Here is a 19,357-nt window from a genome sequence, read left to right as displayed (position 1 = left end):
CAAACTAAAGGAACTAAGAAAATTTTATAGAACGCATGTTAAATAGCCAGTCTTGACACACATTAAAATACTGTATGTTAAACCGTATGTTGTATATAATTGTCGAACACCTGGCATGATTTAAAACGCTATTATAGTATACGCATGTATGTATGTCAAATTATATAACAAAATTATATATATATTATTTGAGTATGTTGAACGTATATAGGATTTTTTTATTAAATTAGGACGGTTTGCATACTAATAAAATATCGGAGAAAAATTTAATTAAAATTGGTCTTTATTAACAAAAAAATATGTTTATTATAAGGTAAACCACTGAAGCAAAGCTGACACAAAAATTTATGAAAATATCATTGAATTTATAAAATTCTGAATTCCTTATTTGAAAAATTAGCCGTTGGTAAAACGTGGTAAGGAAGTGGTGCCAGCCTTGTGGGTCCCGGGAACTGGGCCTTTGGCAAGGGCAACTGACTGGTCCATGCGGTAACAGTATTAACAGATGGATGGATGATACTCAGTTAAAAACCATCACACAATTTCATACACACAACAGACTAAAGTAATACAATTGGGCTAAAGGCTGGCTGAAGGCTCCTATAATTCATATTGGATCAGCAACTTCAAATAAAAGACCCCATTCGTAACGGTGAACAGAAATAATGTCACAGGAAAGAAGTCACAGAAAATGTCAATTTGGGATAGGAAAAAAGTCATTTTATATAAACACCATTAACAACCAATAAAGTAACAAAATAGGTTAAGTTCGGTTAGGTTAAGTTAGATTAGGTTAGCCTCTGTGAATTGATTCCTACAGATTATCAATATCTCTTGAGTTATACATCATAATTTCGAAAATCTTACCTAACCTTTCCCAACATAACCAGACTCCCGGGTGTTACTTTTACCTTTATCTTCTTCGCCACAGATCTTTAAGCCGCTTGGGCGACTAGTCGATATCTAAGTAAAAATAAGAAATACTTAATTATTTTAAATTACCAAATACTTTTAAAAATGTATAAATGTACACAGAAAATTAATTGTATTATTATTTATGGCGCGAACTTTGTTGTAGTGTAAGGAGTCGTTGCTAGGTAACGAAATAGACGTCTAGTTTCTTATGAGGATACGTACAGTACACTGTTCATTTTATTTACACATTTAAACCATATTAACTTGAAATACGCTACGTAAACTGTATTTTAGTATTATATTTACAATAAGGTGACATTAGACTAGGTCAAATTTGGTTATGATACATTAAAGGGATGGTGTACCTAGCCTTCTATGGTAGCTATAAACTGTCTCTGAGCCGTTGTCTGCAGGACTGACTGTGCATTAAAATGGGGGAAAAGTAAGTGCGGCATTAACGTTATCTGATAAAACAAACGAAATATCTTAATTTATCATACGTATATTCAAATTTATACTTAAGTTAAATTGTTTAAAAATAATATACTGCTATTGTCATCTAACATAGCATTCCAACTACAAGAATTTTACATACTGTATAGGTATGTGTAGGTAAACCTCATCACAGTTATTTATTCTCCTTCTTGCAGGTGAATTTATACTATCAGCAAAGAGTTAGGGTGTAAACTGTATCAGAGAAGCAACAGTTTCCTTATGAGCATTTTGTTCTATAATTGTGTTTAACTATTTAGAGTGTGGTCAATACCTGCTTTAATTTGTTTTGCAGGAAATCCTTGAATAAACCTGACCAGTAATTTGAAGAGAGAATATATAAATTTGTCATAAAAAAAAAATAATAATTTTAATACCTAACTTGGCTCGCGAAAACTAGTTTTAGATTTACCGTACTGTATCTTATACACTGACAGCAAAAACTTAAGTAAAAATACTTTAAATTTAGCGAAAAATAAAAATTAGATACTTTGGTCATATAATTAGGGATGTGGAGATATCAACAGAAATATTAATGGGCAAAGTTGAGGGTAGGAGGGTCGGGGGGAGGCAGAGACTGGGACGAAGGAATGCAATTAAAACTGAGTCCCCAGAGAGATGCAAAACCTTGAATGATTGGTAAAAACAGCCTGGGAACGATTAGAGTGGAGGACTGTGGTTGTCAAACCTCTGATAGATTGATCACTGAATGCTCAAAATATTTACCCTGCCATTTTGCTAGATAATAATAGCATCTTTATCTTTCTTTGCCATCTCTTTCACTGGTGCAGGTACAGATAAATTCTGGAGCCAGTACATACCCAGTACAGTACAGTACTACTTACCAAAAGTGTGTAAGAGACGTGACTGATTGCCCGAGCGGTTAACGAGCTGATCAGTAGTGAAGAGAATACAGTAAAAGTAAAAAGTAAGAGTACAGGTACAGGGTATAGGCAAACTTGCTCTGGAAAATTCAAGTAAACCAACTGTGAACTTTGACTGATTTCAACGGAAATAGATCATAGAGGAATGCCAAAATTTTATTTTATCTTGTTAAGATGAGACATACTGTACTGTACTTCAATAATGGTATGCTTTAATCCATTTAAGCATGTGTAGGCAGTGGCTTACTGGTTGTGTGGCCAAAGGTAAGTTTTTATTATACATGTACTGTCCTGTAAATGTTTTCCATAAAGATTCCTCCATTAGATTTTGTCTTTTCCACAAAGTAATATTTCATAAATTGTCAGAAAAAACAGAAATGGATAACCAATCCTAAAATAAGATTTACCGAGTACCGTACAGGTAATTTAATTAAAATAGATTAGGGTAGGGTAAGTATTTTGAGTTAAAATGTAACTGAATCCAGCCAACCAAATATACAGTGCTATAACAATCTTATTAATAATTTATTTGTTTTTTTTTAGACTGCAGTACTGTACAGTAGTTGTAATTTATCACCAGTCACATTTATCAAACTGGAGCTGCAAAAGAATACCTAAGGAATAATTTCCCATTTATATTTCAGTGAGCGATGGCTTACAGCACATCACGACCCACTGGCATCCCTGTACACCTTCAGTTCATGTATGGCTTTGGCTGACCTTCATGGGGATGGAGAATCAAAACTCATTATTGCTGACCTGGGCACTGGAGCATATAACATGAAGCTAAAGGTAATATTTCATTGTTGTAGATTACAGACCAGTTGGTTTAATTTGCCCTTAGATATTTAGTTACGATTATTATTATTACCTTGTTTTGTTTTTTGGTTGCAAGGAGAGGTTCACAGGACTAGTAACACAGTGATTCTACTAAATCTGTACATTTTAGTATCTGGAGCATTTGCTTTACACTGTCCAGAAGACAGTGTTGCTGTCCAACAAACTTGATGTAAAGGATCTTAGCTATAATTTTAACCTAATAAAAAATATTGATAAACATATTGTACAACAGGCACTGTCTTCTAGGTCTACCGAGGCACCAGCCTGATGTCAGAAAACACACTGATTGACCTCCCAACTGGGGTTATAACCTTCCACATGGACACTACAGAACCTCGAGTGCCAGGTGAGTGCAGTACAGTTGGCATGACTTGGTGGTTTTCTCAGAAAACTATTCAGGGAAAGCCTATTACTTATGTTTCTTTTCTGAGCTGATATTACACTTCAGATTAAGTGAATGAAAATTGTGATAATATTCGTGGAAAACTGTACCTGTCATAGAGTGATATGACTCATTGCTTTCTACCATAAACAGTGACTTTTGTTTTGAAGTACTGTATCATTCTTAACTGAATAAGTCCTAACCACTAATATTAAAGGAAGTACGTACAGGTACTGTACTTAGGTTTCCAACTCATGGACTTTGTTATAATATTCCGGTAGCTTTGTGAATGATTTGTGGCCATAATAAAATTTAAATTACCCTACCATGTACTGTACTGTAATTGTATACTGCATTGATGTTATTTTTTCTGACTTAGCTGTTGCTGTTGCATCTGGAAGTTATATCTACATCTATAAAAATCTTCGCCCATATTTCAAGTTTACATTGCCCACTCTGGAAGTTAATTCAACTGAATTTGATGCTTGGAGTCAGGTAAATATTGTAGCTATGCATTTGTAATGAAGTTAATTTAGAACTGTAATGTATTTTAATTTGTGACGGATTATTCTTCAGTCTTAGGATACTTGCTGTCTTTACTACATGAGGAGGTGGGCCTGAGTTCAAGTGAATACCTAATACTGTATGGTATAAACATATACCTGGTTGATTTTTATCATTCTGAAGCTATAGAATAGACTCACTGTGATCCTCTACCGACCTGGGACATAAAGAGTGCCAGTTTTATGATTGTTAAACAGGTCGATGAAAGTATACAGGTACTGCACTTGTTAAATTGAAAACCCCTTGAGTTCTCTGTATGACTTGCATTTTCTGTAATTTTTGTTTAACATCGGTTAGCATATGATATTAGGCAATAAAGTACTGTACTGTACTCTATGATAGTTGAAAAGTTTTTTATCATTGCATAGCTAGTTTTTAGAAAGCATTAATATTAACGATTATTTTCAGGCTCGAGATGAGCTCCTAGATGTGGGCATGCTATATGAAATCCTTGACTCACTGAGACAAGAAGTGGGAGAGTGTGGCCTCACAACACGATCTCAGCGGTTCCTAATGTGTCCTGACCATAACAGTCAAGCAAGTTTCCTCAACCAGCACAAAGGATTTATTCTCAAACGTCAAGTAAGGGAGAAATTCTTCCTTTTGTCTTAATTTATGAAGTAATTGTGATAAGATATTCTTGAGGTACCATTTCACCCTGTTGACATATGGCTCAGTTCCTAATTAGGTAATGGCCCAGTTTCCAGAAAATTGATGTTGATTGTAAAACGAACAACATTGACTGTAAAAGATTAAGGGAGATGACCACAAATGTAATTAGTTTGCTTAAAAGTGTCTTTAGGTAGATGTATTACAGGAAGCCCAATGTTTGCAGCCAGAGTACAAATGCTGCAGGATGTTGCTGCATTGTACAGTATGCATCCATACTTGATTTCCAGAACATCGATCTGCAAACTAAGGATTTTGTATGAGTGGCAAAATGTTCACAACTGGTCTTATCATGAAATGGTTTTGATTGACTGATGGCAAGATAGGCTCTTCTTGAATAGGATAACATTATTTGGTGAGTGTGGAGCACAGTACTGACTCGGCAACAGTGTGTAAGTAGCTATGGGTGCATGCAGTGGTAGTTGTAAGGGCAAAGTGCCTTGGCTAGAAGTAGGGGATTGAAGGGATAATAGACATGGTGGTGGCATAACTCTAACTAGTGTATTGGAGAGAAAACAGGATATACAAGGGACTGCATATATGAGTAGAGTCTGCATGCTTGTACAGTATACAACAATGAGAAACAATGATCTCAAAACTAATGATAAGATAAACATACGTAGTAACATTGCTTGATGAGAAACAGTTTGCTCATGTTTTACAATTAAGTATCATTATAAAATTATGTGTTACTATATTTGTATCAAATACAAATTTTCCTTCTCATCACACACACTATATATATATATATATATATATATATATATATATATATATATATATATATATATATATATATATATATATATATATATATATATATATATATATATATATATATATATATATACTTGTTTATGTGTATAAAAAATCAAATGGTACTGGACTTTATTTTTAGTGATGTATTTCTTGCAGACAGTAGTGACATGTTTTGCTACTCTCAAGAAGAGTCATGCTGAGGATGATGCCATATCCTGTCTGGTTTTGGGTACAGAGAGTGCAAATATATTTATCTTGGACCCAGAAGCTTTTACAATTCTGAACAGTGTAAGTATGATCAAGACTTGAGATGAGAATGATTTATTTTTTTTTGTTCTTGTGTGTCTGTTAAATAAATACAGGGTAACTTATTTTGGTGCTTGAACTATTCCATTTTAGGGTTGAGCATAACATAGTGGCTTTCACATTGGCCTCTTATACAGGGAGAACAGGGCTCAACCACACCTTAGACTGTATAGTTATTACTGTATATATCTTCAGTGTCTACCAACACTGTGTTGACAATATTCACCTAAATCATTAAAAAAGAAGGACAAATATTGTTCATACTGTTTTTTGCTGGGCAGTGGAAACTTATAACATTGGTGTTGCTAACTTGATGTGCACATATACTGAGGTACTCTTTCAGGTCTACATTGCTGTAGTGAATGATCTTTTATGTGTATGCACATCCCATCCTATTTTAAATTTCCAAAATCTGTTCATGTTAAGTTTTGTAGACTGTTGCAGATGCTCCCAAAATTAAATCTATACTAAATACCCTAAAACTTCTTTTAATATTGTAGATGAGCTTGTCGAGTGTACCAGTGTTCCTGTCAGTATCTGGCTTATACGATGTCGAGTATCGCATTATCGTGGCCTGTCGCAATGGTCAGATTTACACGTTGAAGCGCGGAACAAAAATTGGTCGCCCTACCGTAGAGCTGACGTCTCAACCGGTGGGTTTACTAAGACGAGATAAGAGCATCATTGTTGCCACCATGGATCAAAACCTTCATTCCTTTAACAACAAGGTGAGCCTCATTATCTAGAAATTGAGATTCAGGTTCAGAAAATCTTGTCAGAAATAGCAGCATAGTACTCTACTCTACTGTACAAGTACAGTACAGATTTAGGTGTGGTATAACCATATTTCATTATCAGGTAGAAGAGATGAAATGTGAAATGTCTGAATTGTATTTGTATTTAATTTTAATGTAGTGCTGTACATAATATAAAAACTGGGTGATATGAAAAGATTACAGTATTTTAACATTATCCATAATTTTTACGCAACTGATAATTTCTTATTTGAAAGAAGAAGGATGGGGGATGAAAATGAATGGTACTGTACAGCCAAAAACAACTAATCCAAGATACAGTACAGTACTGTACAGATTATTTTTAATATGTGATAAAATATCTGTACATACACTGAATTGTTTAGAATGTGGCCAACTAAAGGCTAGAATTAATGAGTTGGTGGTAGACTGCTTTTGTCTCCTTAGAGTCCTAGACCAAAGGTAATTGAGACTGAACATGATGCATTACCATGAGTGAACTCCTCTTAACACAAGTGGCTCTTTTCTTTGACTACACAAGTGTTTCTCTTGTAATTGATGATCCTTTACATAGGGTAACCTAAAAAATCGATACTATTACCAAGTACAGTACAGTAATTATTTTCTTTATGCATCTCTCACTTTTCCCTGCCTCTTCCATTCTCTCTTTTCCTTCATCTTCATTTCTTCATTTATTTATCCTGTCAGAAGCACTTATTGTTGTTTTCCTTTTACAGTACTGGACAGTATTTATTTGCTCATTATTCTTCTTTTAATATACTGTACCTGTACAGTATTGGGCATGAAGGGTAACAAGTACTGTACATATTCAAGTGTCAAATAACTAACATCATAACTGATTTCATTTGCCATTCAAGGGAAAACGGTTGTGGTCACTTAAGCTCCCTGCTGCCATAATATGTATGGAAACTCTCGAGATCCGCACCCTGGGCCTCACACTGACAGCTCTTGGAATGGCCGACCACCGTGTTATGATTTATCGTGATAAACACTTAGTGGACACCATATACACTGAGGACCAGATATCAGCCATGAAGTTTGGTCGTTTTGGGCGAGAAGATAATACTTTGGTCCTGGTCATGAAAGGTGAGGAGACTGCTTCTTGAATATGATATAGAAAGTTAACCCCATCAGTACGGGGGCACCACGTTTGATATTTTATTCGGCTAATGCCAGAAGCAACCCCGTACACAAGAAGTTAGGATATTAATTCAGAATATTTTGAGTGGATAAGAGTTTGTGAAATTTGTAAGAGTCATTGAATTGTGTCAAAGTACTGTACTGTACAGCATGCCCTTAAAATTCACGGTGGTTTGGGTCTCAAAATGGCCGCGAATAGCCAAATCTGCGAATATAATTTGCTGTCCGGGGGGGGGGGGGGTTACATTTTTACTCATCTGCAAAGAAATGTATATTCCTTTTTATGTGTTTGCCCTTAAGACAAATATTTTTTTTACCTGTATTGTACAGTACAGTGTATATGTGTGTAGACACACAAACACGTACAAATAAATAATAATGGGAAAATCCTCTCAAAAATAGTAAAAAACAAGACAACAAAATGTATCGAAACGTAGAAAAAGTGTGTGAGTCTACCCTCAAGTCAACTCCGTGCTTTGTTATTAAAGTCGAGTTGGTTGGGTTGCCATACGGCAATTTTTTCCTCATAAAAAATTGCTGTCTCTAGAACGAATGGCTCCCTGTCCTGGCCGTGAAAATGCCGGCAACTTTAAAACTACCCGCAGACATTCTTGAATACATCCTGGGTGTCATCTGCGAATAAGCGGGGACCGCGAATTAAAAATCCGTGAATTGTCAGGGCCTGCTGTACCTGTTATCCAAATTCTTAATTTACACATCCAATCTTTTCTATCCTATCCTAAACCCATGGTATAATGTACTATTAAAGACCTTCCTATTTTATTCTCTCCTGTCCTGCACTCTTCACCAAATTATTGTATCAATTGATGCAAAAAATTTTAGTGACATAATAGTCATTAATTTTCATATTTATTTTATGATAAAACAGTATAATATCTGCTTCTACGTTCTAGGTGGGGGTCTTGTTGTAAAGATTTTGAAGCGAACTGCACGCTTTGAAATTGAAGAAACTCAGGGACCTGGCCATGCACATGCTGTCAAACTCAACATACCCAAGAAAACAAAACTGTTTGTTGATCAAACGATGCGTGAGAGAGAAAACTGTGTGTGTAAGTTACATTGATATAATTCTCTGTTGTTTGTGATTCACTGATTTTTTTTATCTTCTTGATTGTACTGTACTGCAAAAATTTAATTACCAGTAAGTCCTTTAAACTTTTGTCTATCCTGTTTACATCAAGTTGGCTATTTTTTGTACAGACTGTACTGTATTGAAAAGTGGATTCTTGTGAAAATATAATAACACTGAGAGTTACAGGTAATTTGTGATATAAATACAGTAGTGGTTATTTTACATAGCCTCAGGTGAAGAACAAGATAGCAACTCTTTCATCAAATGATATGCTGCACTGTGTATAATTTAGTGTTGATTTTTTTATGAATGTTGTGAACCTTAGCAAACATAATTGATGTCCAATCATCATACCTACTGTATACTGTATGATCAGAAATATAGAAATATAATTTGCGAAAGTTCAACTTCAGCCATTCTGGTTTGTGTCTGTTTCTTGCGGAACATAAACTCCATATTTAATGCACTGTATAAGTAGATATACCCAAAAATATCTTACATTATTGTTTATACAGGTACAGTAGTTTTATAATGTTTTAAACATTGTGGGATGGTTTTATATCTGCATATCACAATTCTTCAATATAATCTCCTGTCAACATGCTCTTTCATTTTGTCCTTTAATAGTTTTATCTTGTATCCATTCAGTGATGCACCGAGTGTTCCAACATGACTTGTACCGTCTACGACTTAACACAGCTCGTGCTTATGTCCAGGCTCTGGAGACCAGTAGCAATCCTGTCTCTCTCTCCGAGACAGAACCTCTAAAATTATCTGCACAGGTGAGTTAGGATCTTCTCTCCCCACCCCAGCCTCCTACTGCTATTGTTTCTTATGCTATCTGTCGTATGTAACAGTTTTGTCTCGTCTATGTTACCTGTGATATTTTATAATTCAAGTGTTTTGTCTCTTCATCTTTTGTTGTCTTGAGAAAGTTTTTGTTGCTGTCATAGTTAATATTTGTCTCGTACTTTTTCATTAAATCTGCTAATTTTCCTTGCTTCTGTTTTTTCTACTGTCATAATATCTTTTGACCTATATATTTTCTTGGTCAACATTTGTCTCATCTACTGTCTTGTGTAAGTTTTAGCTCCTCTGCTATATTTAACACCATCTGTTTTCTTTATTCTCTCTGTCAGGTTTTGTTCACTGGATAGTTTTCCAACTTACTCTGCTATTGCTTGTGCAAATTCCCTTTTCTTCTCCTATCTTATGTAGCTCTCTCTTTTATTTTGCTGTCTCACTCATATACAGTACTGTACTGTACGGTATTACTGTAATGGTATTCATGTTGTATAAAGATTTGTACCACTTTCCTCTCTTTGGTTTCTTCATTTTCTCTCTTCTTTGTTGTATGTCTTACCTCTCCTTTGTTAATTTTTACAACTTTCCCTTCTTTTCCTTTAGTCATACTCGGCTCATTTGTCAATACTGTTTTATGTACTTCCTTGTATCTTCATATATTTTTCTGATGGAGTTTATTTATGTATGGTGCTCTTAGTCAGGCAGTACTCTTGTTTCTAGATTGTATTATGTACTCCTCCTTTTCATTATTTGTGTATGACATTTCACTTTTCATCTTTAACATTTGCCCTTTCTTCTCTGTTGTATCATATATCCTCCTTCCGTCACTGACATGAATTTTTTTGTCTTCTTGATTGATTTCTTTGTCTTCCCTTTCCTCTGTTGCAAAATCTCTTCCTACTTTGCTGTTTGACATGTGTGAGATTTCCTTTCTTGAAAAATTTATCCTCACTACAAAATGATCTTAAGCATTACTTTATTTTACTTTAGACTTTTTGCCACTGTTTTGCTTGCTAGCCTGTCGAAAGGTTGGTAATATCTCTGTTATGCATTGTTGGCATGTACTGGGCATGTAAAGGCTTTTGAATGTACCTGAACATGTGTCAGCGGTGGTTAAGTTTTGACTTACATAAGCTCACACTCAGTGCCATCACAATATTCTCCGGCAGGTTATTCCAAGAGTTCACAACTCTGTCCAAGGTACTTGTGACCTTGAACACTGAGGCTTTTCTTGAAGAGTTGTCATAGTGCATACCCCAAATTTTGTTAATGCCTTTGATTAATCTGTGAAACTTAAATGCAACCTCAACATGGAGTCCTGCTTTGTTTTCTGGGAAGTGGCATCTCCAGTAATTATTTGCTGGTTTAAAAAGAGACATAAATATGAGGTGGGGAAGGATACACATAATTATTAAGTTGTAGAGATTTTAGTCACTGTATTTAAGGAGCTTGTAGCTAAAAAAAGAAAATAAATTCTGAGTGCTATATTAAGTCAAATGGGTGAATGGAATATAACGATGCTGAAATTAGTGTTTTTACTTCCAGGTTTTGGGACTGGGACCAACATTTAAGCTTAGAGTCGAGTTACAGAATACCTCCTCAGCATCACCATCCTTACAGCTGGCGGTTATATTTCATTGTGATGACCATATCTACAATGTCAATAAATCATATATTCAGGTAATAACCTTTCTTTTAATGATTACTTTGTTTATTAAGCTCACATCCACAGGCAGTTTATCTAAATGCAGTAAACCCTCACTATATAATTATCGTGAGTACCACAGTACGTAAGCTGGTTTGCCGCTAACTAATTAAGGAATGCAATTTTGCATTGTGGCAGGATTCTTAAATTATCATGGGCTGTGACAGGCTTGTAAGACCCCAAAAATACTTGCTGTATCATGGATTTTTGTTAAGGCTACCTGTAGTCCGTACATATTTTGGTCATGATCTCGGCTCCCTCATGTGTATCCAGTAAGTGAATATCATATACTGCAAACTGAAACAGTGCTCATCATCTTTACTGCCAGTACATAATAACTGACAGTAGCTGGGACTAATCAAAAGATCAGGAATAACTTCCCAATTCAACCATAGCACTTAAAACAAGGTTATCAAGAGCAACAGTCCCTGCTTTTGGTTGGAGGCATTACAAGTCTGATATCATGCAAGAGTGTGTACACTTTGCCTATCAGCTTTGTCACCCATTCTAGAATTCCCAAGCATCTCTCCAATTATTTTTCAGCTGTAATGAGCAAAAATTAAATATCTCCTTGCTACATCTCTTTAAGGGCTATATTTGTAGCAGGGAAATACTGAACTGTAGTACTAATAATTTGATTGCAACAGTTTACCTTGTTTTCAGTTATGTTGATACAAATTTTCAAAACAGCATTAAATCATTTAAAAGTTGCATATATTTTATTGTACTGTATTATAGATATCATTTAGCACTTTAATATATGAACTATAAATAAAAATATCTAATGAAGGCATGATATCTATATTGCTATTATCTTTTCAGATTCCAATGCTTATACCAGGCATTATCCATGTGGCAGAAACACTTATTACATGCATATCAGAGCTTGGGATATCAGATACTGTACGTGTGTTTGTGGTGAAAGGAAAAGCCTCCCGACCTTTGCTCACTGCTGTCATAAACATGCCAGTTGCAGAAGTTTTCATGGGTTCCTAAGTACTGTACTAAACTATTTAGGATATTATCTGCAAATGTGAACAAAAATATCTAGTAAGCAGAGACCGAATAAGTTAACTATTTTAAGATATACTGTACAGGCAGTCCCCAATTTATGAAGGTTCAGTTTACAAAAATTCAGAATTATGAAGAAAAAAATTTGTCCCATGATTTGATTTACGAACAAAACACAAGGAGTTAAAACAAATTGTTTTTCATGCATTTTTTTTTTATTCCTGAGCACGTTTGAAAATATGCTGAAAATAATGCATATTTTTATTACCAGTTTGCTTACTTATTTCGTTATTCTCTAACACTTACAACGTTAATAAGTCTGCAAATAAGCTTTCAATGTGTCATTATTTTTCTATAGTCACCATATAACTTACCCTCAAAACTCACTCGAGACACACAGACTCGTCTCCACCAGCACAGTCACTCAGCTTGATTGTACAGGTATCCCCCTATTTATGATTGGGTTAGGTCACGAAAAACCCATTGCAGGTTCAATTATTGGAAATTGGGATCATTATAACATGGGGTTTAATGGTATACAGGACGTTCCCAGCCACTCGGCCACCCACATGTATCAACGAAAAAAAAAATCTGCAACACAGTTAAACAACACTCACGACATCATTGCAAACAACCCTGGTCATCATTACATGTCCCCTTCGAGGCTAAGGGAACTCTTGAAGGTGGAGTGGAGACATCACTGTGATTCTCACACAGCCTCTGGGGAATCTCATGCTGCTTCACAATGTCAAGCTTCACTTCAGAAACATGGTTTTCCTGGGTGCCTTGGCCTTCTCAGACATTTTCAAAGCTATTCAGCTTACTTCACAGTCACAAAAACAGAGCGAAAGCACTTGTCACAGAAACAGAGTGAAGGTTGATAACATTATTGTGGCTGACACTGCTCACATCATGTTCACAACAGCAGAGTCAAAGCATCACGAACACAGCCATGTGCAATCACCATGGAACAAAGCTTGGTATCATAGTGCACCAGGTGGCTGCATGGCGGCACTTGGGTAGACCGCGGCTGACAAGTGAACCAAGAGATGCGTCCGCATTGGCCGGACAATGACCATCGATCATGTGAATTGTTTACATCATAAATGGGGAAGGTCTTAATACATTACCATCGTTAAAGAGGAATATTGTAGATCAGGGGATACCTGTACAATTTCTTCTCATTTATTCTTACATATTAAATACTCTACAAAAAATTATTCTCTTCTTAAATTTCATATTCTAATTGTGTCATATGTACAATAAAATCATAGTTAGAAGAGAAAGTGTGGAATTTGGAAATGAACTAAAGTTTGGAGATGTGAATATTGCTGGCAACGCATGATTGAGTGTGAGTGTAGTGTCAGATGACTGGCAGCAACTTTTGCGCCATGTAATCAAAGCAGTGGGTATTTAGGACGATTCAATAACTCTTTAGGGGTCAAGCATGGTTTTTTATTTAGAGAGAGAACATAAAGTATCTCTAATTATAGAATGGGAATCAATGTATTACAACAGTAACATAGATGTTAGCTTAAGAGTTTCAAACTGTTAACTTTGTTTTAAATCTCACACAGTTTATCTTAAGTACAGGTATACAAGAATCCCTCGCTATACAAATGGGTTTGGTTCCTGAAAACCCATTCGTTAAATGAATTTTCATATATTGAATACAAAATAAGGGAAAAATTGGGTTTAGTTCCCCAATGACAAGAAAACCCCAATATCAAACCCCAAAACAGAAAATCAGTTCACAACAACAAAAATCCTACCTAACTAATGATAAATATTATACAACTACTGTAATTTACTACCTAACACATTAAAGATATTAATAAAATACTATACAGTATAACTTTAGTACATTACCTTATGGGAGGGTTGTCAGGGCTCACCACAAGGGGATGAGGTGTGGGTTGAGTAAGGGCTTTGTTCAACATGATGAGGAGGGCTGTCCACCTCATCACTGCCATTACAAAGCAATAGCGAAAGATTGTCTTGAATACACATAGATAAAGAGAGATACATCACACACATAACGAATGGTTGAAGAAAAGACACCGGCTTGTGGGAGATGCGAGAGGGAGGGAGGTTTGTTATGATCAGTGAGCGAGAATACGTCTTTGCGCATCTCTCCCATGATGGCCTCCCCAGCTGACTCCTGGGATGCACGTTTTAAAATTTTGCTGGGACCCAAAGTCATATGAACAGGGGAAGCTTTGTTAACACAAAAAGAGTTGTTAATTTAGTTAATTCATACAAGCAAATTTTTGTACAGTATCTCGAATGTTCGTATGGCAAGATATCCCTGTATAAGATTATTACAACAGTACAGCATTGTATTGCATGTATTTCATTTATATATATTTTTGTGTACAGTACACCAAAACTTTTCATTAAAAATTTTTTTTGTGTTATTTTAATACTCTTGGGTTAAGGTAGGCACTTTCCCGTAAGACGCTCGGGGTTTGCCCCGTTACTCACCTCGCCGCACTTGATTGCACCACACGAGAGATAATTATACATAACGAGTTATAGCAAGCTTGCTATTTGAGATAAAAAAAGTGGGATTTGTTGCATGTGCATTGTAAATAAATTATCTACAATCAGTTTTATATAAGTAATCACGATAAAATAATTATTTCTATACATAAGTGCAAGTAGAAGGCATCAGGAGGCACCGCACTATCACCACATGGTGCAATCTCCTTGCATTTTGAAGTTTTCCTACCCCTCCACCCTCACCAGCAACATGAGGCATGGTTCAAAACTCTCTCAACACTGTTATGAATAAATGAAATTAGCACAAGCCACGAGAAAATGAGTGGGAAATGTAAGTCAAGGTTATGTCATGTGTTATTGAAACACAAAGGGAGACTGGTGTAGTAACCTAACCTTGGAGGGCAGTCTACACATGCAAATTTGCTTATGAAAACCCAAAAGTGATAATTTATATCTTATACAATTTTGCATATGAAAACCCCAAGAGTGATGAGACTTAAGGGATTTTTTTTAGGAACATAGCTTAGCTTTTATTATGAGAGTCAATGGGAAAATGTGGTCCAATTTATGAAAAATCAATTTGCAAAAGATTTTCCAGGAATGGAACCCATTCATAAATTGGGGAATGTCTGTATATATGCAGTACAGTATACATATATCCCCACAAATGTTCAATAAAAGGCATTTGGCAAGTATTCCACATTTGCTCAGAGCATAATAAACTACCTGTACAGTCACATTTATACATAGTACTGTACTGTACACTGTGCATGTTGCTGAATATATTGCTGTGAAGAACAAGTCAAGAGATGTGCAGGAAATTCTAGCTCTTGATGAATTACTACAAGGATAAAAAGTGTAGCATTTCATTAAAGAAAAGGTACAGTATAATGTGCTGTACACTACTACAGTGAAAGAAATTTTACAGATACTACAGGAAATAAATCTGTTACGTTAGATGTTAGAGATTGTTGGTGATATAGGATTTTTTTTTTATATGGAAACTAAGATCTGTATCAACACAAACATTGCACAAAACTTTAAAATATTTGTAAGGGCATTCAATAAAAATGTAATGTTTCACATGTTTAAAAAAAAAGGAATTGGAACGTAAAATTGGAATAATATAACAGTAGATGCAAAGATTAATTTGGAGAACAGATAGTAATTATGTTTTAAAATTGATAAGAGTATATTAAAGAAGTAACTAAATTTATTTGCTATATTTTCTATAAGGTTTGTGGCATACCAGTATCTTATATTTTGCATCAGGTTGTGCCACAAGTATACTACACGGGGTGATTTTCACTGTAAAATGTGTAAATAAATTAAATGTGTTTGATACAGGAGTATGCAAGATAACTCAAATTTAGTTCAGGAGTTAAATCTCTGAGAAATTTCACATTCTTGACTTAAATTTTTTTGGATTTGCTTTGAAAATTTGCCATATGTGGACTATTTCTGGGTCTCTAATTAAAGAAAATTGGTTGATAGCTAAGTTGAGTATGATTAGTACATTCAAATGAATATACAGGTTCCACATTAATTGGATATTTATTTGAAGCAAATACAGGTATGACCAAATTGAATGTTAGCCAAACTCAGATATACAGGTATTTAATTATATATGAAATGGCTTAATTATGACTTGAGGACCTTACAATATGAATTTTGTTATGGTTCTGCAAAAGAGACATTCAACAGAATTGCCAGTTACTGAAGTGATTGTGTTGCTCAGTAACCATTACAAAAGCTTTCTAGGTGATGGAGTAAGAGGGAGATTGATGCCAGCTTTAGCTGCAACACCCTTTTGCTACAATATCTGCATGACAAGAGCAGTTGAATTTTACTTTATTATTTGCTTGTAAAATGGAGATATAAGATAAAAGGTTGGGAATCTTACCAATTCAATTTGATGTGTGAAGGTTGTGTGAAATTGGGGAAATGGAAAGGATAATTATCAAAAAGAAAAGTGACCAAGACTTTGTCAAAATGTACACCAGTAGAAGTTGATCAAAATATTTTTCAGTAAATCAGTAAGGATTTGTATTCATAGAGCTGTTGATGCAGTTGAAAAAAGTATCTTTTCATAAAGCATCAGTATGTGTAAGGAGGGAACAGAGATAAGTGGGAGGGGCATTGGAAGGACATATGTGTGAGAAGACCAAAAATACAGTTCAAGTATTAAGTTACACAAAGATTGTATCATCCAGAAACCCCAAAGATTGTGACCACAACAGAATTACCAGAGTTTACAAGTTTCAATTGTACAAGATTTGCAGACCTAGAAAAGGCAACACAACTTTTCAGGATATTGCATATTGTAAGTGTATGAAAGTTTACCAAAACAGGTGGATGTATCTCCAAATGTTTTGACTTTTAAGAGATGACTTGACAAGCACTGGACAGATCAAGATGTCATGTACAGTTGTAGAACCCTGAACATACATGCTGGCATCATTAGCCTATCAGATTCAGTACTGATTATTTTCTCAAGTACCTGTACTGTACAGTACAGTAGATGAAAACTTGGAAGTGTGGGTTAGAAGCCTTCACCCAGAATACTCATAAGTACTGTACTGTAATTGAAATAGGTTGTAGATGAGAAATAGGACTTCAGGACTGTGGTTTAATGCCCTGTGTTGTGCTGTTTTTAAATTGCTTTTCTGCCAAGAAAATTTTTTTTTATTTAGTTATTAAGGACCCATTTCTTCCTGATTTTCTTAAGCATCCTTGTTTCTCTTGAATCAGCCTTAACATTTTTGGACAGGGTAGGGGACCTTTGTAGAGGAATTGGAATTGGCTGCCATGAAGGCAATGTTCTCCCTGGTTTTAGCATCTGTTTCAGTAGTGTCAGAGCTTCATACATTGAAAAATGAAAAGTTTAATTCTTTCATAAGTCAGCCTCGGAGTCTGAAGTTTATAATGGAAAACCACGTTTGAGGAGAGAGATTCATTTCCAAGCTTGGAAGCAAGATGGTGGGTTTCATCATTCCCTTTATCCAGATATTACGACAGGACTACTGCACTGCTAGACTGCAGTATTTAGGAGCTGGAAAGGTTAGTTATTCTTTTAACTTGGTTCCCGGGTTAAGGGTATGAATTGTGCTATTTTGTTGAGATTACTGCCTCTGTACCACAGGTTGGACCCCGCTAATCCGGGACCCGATAGTCCAGCAGCTTTGATGGTTCGGGACGCATAGAGTGAATACTTAATTAATCTTAAGGGGAAAATTAGGATATGTTCCACAACTACTAAAAGACAACAGTAATGCTATAAAAGTTGTGGAAAAATCATTACAATTACAGGTATCACAACCTGTACTCAAATGTACTCAGGTAATTACTAAAATTTTTGTCTAGTGCAAACTATAGGATGTTTATACTCAAATTAATTGCCCTCTTGCAAGAATTCCAGCAATGAATAATGTATAATCCTGAGTGAACAGTTTGAAATTCTTAAGTTAACATCTATGTTACTACTGTTGTAATACAATGATTCCCAGTCTATAGAATTGGAGATACGGTTTGTTCTCTCAAAAAAAAAAAAAACACATGCTTGACATTTTTATAAGCGAAAAAATTAAAATCCCTCTACAGGGTATTGTACAATCCTGAGTCCCTGACCCCTCCCCCCACTGAAAACTTCTCACCCGGTAATCTCCCCCTCCTGGCTGTCAACACCTCACCATCCCCCTCCCTCTTGCCCTCAGCCAGAAGACAATAAGGATCTTAGAGGGTGAAGGTGGTTTTAGGTTTAAAGTTTTTTCTCTTATAAAATGGCACTGACTTGACTTAGCAGAATATAACTTGCATTGCTGGAATCCTTGTAAGATAGTGATTACTTTAGTATAAACATCTCATAGTTTGCAAAAGAGATTAAAATTGTAGTTCTCTAGCTTAGTACATTTAAGTACAAAGTGAGTACAGTACAGTAATATGTTGTTCAAAATTGTGGCTTTTACACTGGGAAAATTATGTGTAGCTAACCCCAGTGGTCAGGATATTATGGCATTGAATGTTACAGAGTATTTAAAAAAAATTCTTTGTTTAGTTCTATACATATGCTGTATGTGAATTCCCATATAGTGAATGGCATAAAGCGAGGGTCCAGTGGACAGTAAACGTGTGCCATAGCACTAACACTTTGTCATAAAGAGGTCCAGTAAGCCTGGGCTAGATTTATGATAATGTAAGTTGTATTGGTACGAGTAATAGTACATTTTATGCATTATTTTGCCTTTTATTAACCTCGGCTTCGATGGTTCGGAATTTTCGCAGTCCGGAACAGGTCTGGTCCCAAACTTCCCAGATTAGCGAGGTTCAACCTGTAATTGGATTTAAATACAGTAATCTCCCCGTTATCCGGAATAATTAGTGTAGAGATGTTACGGGTTTGAGAGAGAAATTTTCTCATCCCCGAAATTTTTCCTGGCACTGGTGAATGTTTCCATGTCAGACTGTAGTCAGACATACTCAGAGCTGTATTTATTTATGCAAACACTACTGTACTGT

The 19,357-nt window shown here is 35.4% G+C and overlaps 1 protein-coding gene across 2 annotated transcripts; it reads left to right on the top strand.

Annotated features, from left to right (window-relative positions):
* The first annotated feature begins 1,192 nt into the window (after window positions 1–1,192).
* On the top strand, window positions 1,193–19,076 carry LOC121870767 (Bardet-Biedl syndrome 1 protein-like). 2 transcript variants are annotated; one of them, XM_042372714.1, is made up of 12 exons: window positions 1,193–1,357; window positions 2,936–3,083; window positions 3,378–3,477; window positions 3,893–4,008; window positions 4,486–4,659; window positions 5,662–5,793; window positions 6,312–6,539; window positions 7,445–7,673; window positions 8,642–8,797; window positions 9,469–9,602; window positions 11,170–11,304; window positions 12,152–19,076. In XM_042372714.1, the coding sequence occupies exons 1-12, from the start codon at window positions 1,347–1,349 to the stop codon at window positions 12,323–12,325; spliced, it is 1,737 nt and encodes a 578-aa protein (XP_042228648.1). In that variant the 5' UTR covers window positions 1,193–1,346; the 3' UTR covers window positions 12,326–19,076. The 2 variants fall into 2 exon arrangements, with proteins under 2 accessions (XP_042228648.1, XP_042228649.1); XM_042372715.1 differs by lacking the exon at window positions 1,193–1,357 and having other exon boundaries at window positions 2,969–3,083; window positions 3,364–3,477.
* Window positions 19,077–19,357: the final 281 nt, after the last annotated feature.

This window comes from Homarus americanus, unplaced genomic scaffold (assembly GCF_018991925.1).
Source record: "Homarus americanus isolate GMGI-L3 unplaced genomic scaffold, GMGI_Hamer_2.0 scaffold49310, whole genome shotgun sequence".
Classification (NCBI taxonomy): domain Eukaryota; kingdom Metazoa; phylum Arthropoda; class Malacostraca; order Decapoda; family Nephropidae; genus Homarus; species Homarus americanus.
The sequence above is the reverse complement of the archived record's forward strand: the minus strand, read 5'-3'. Positions and strand labels throughout refer to the sequence as shown.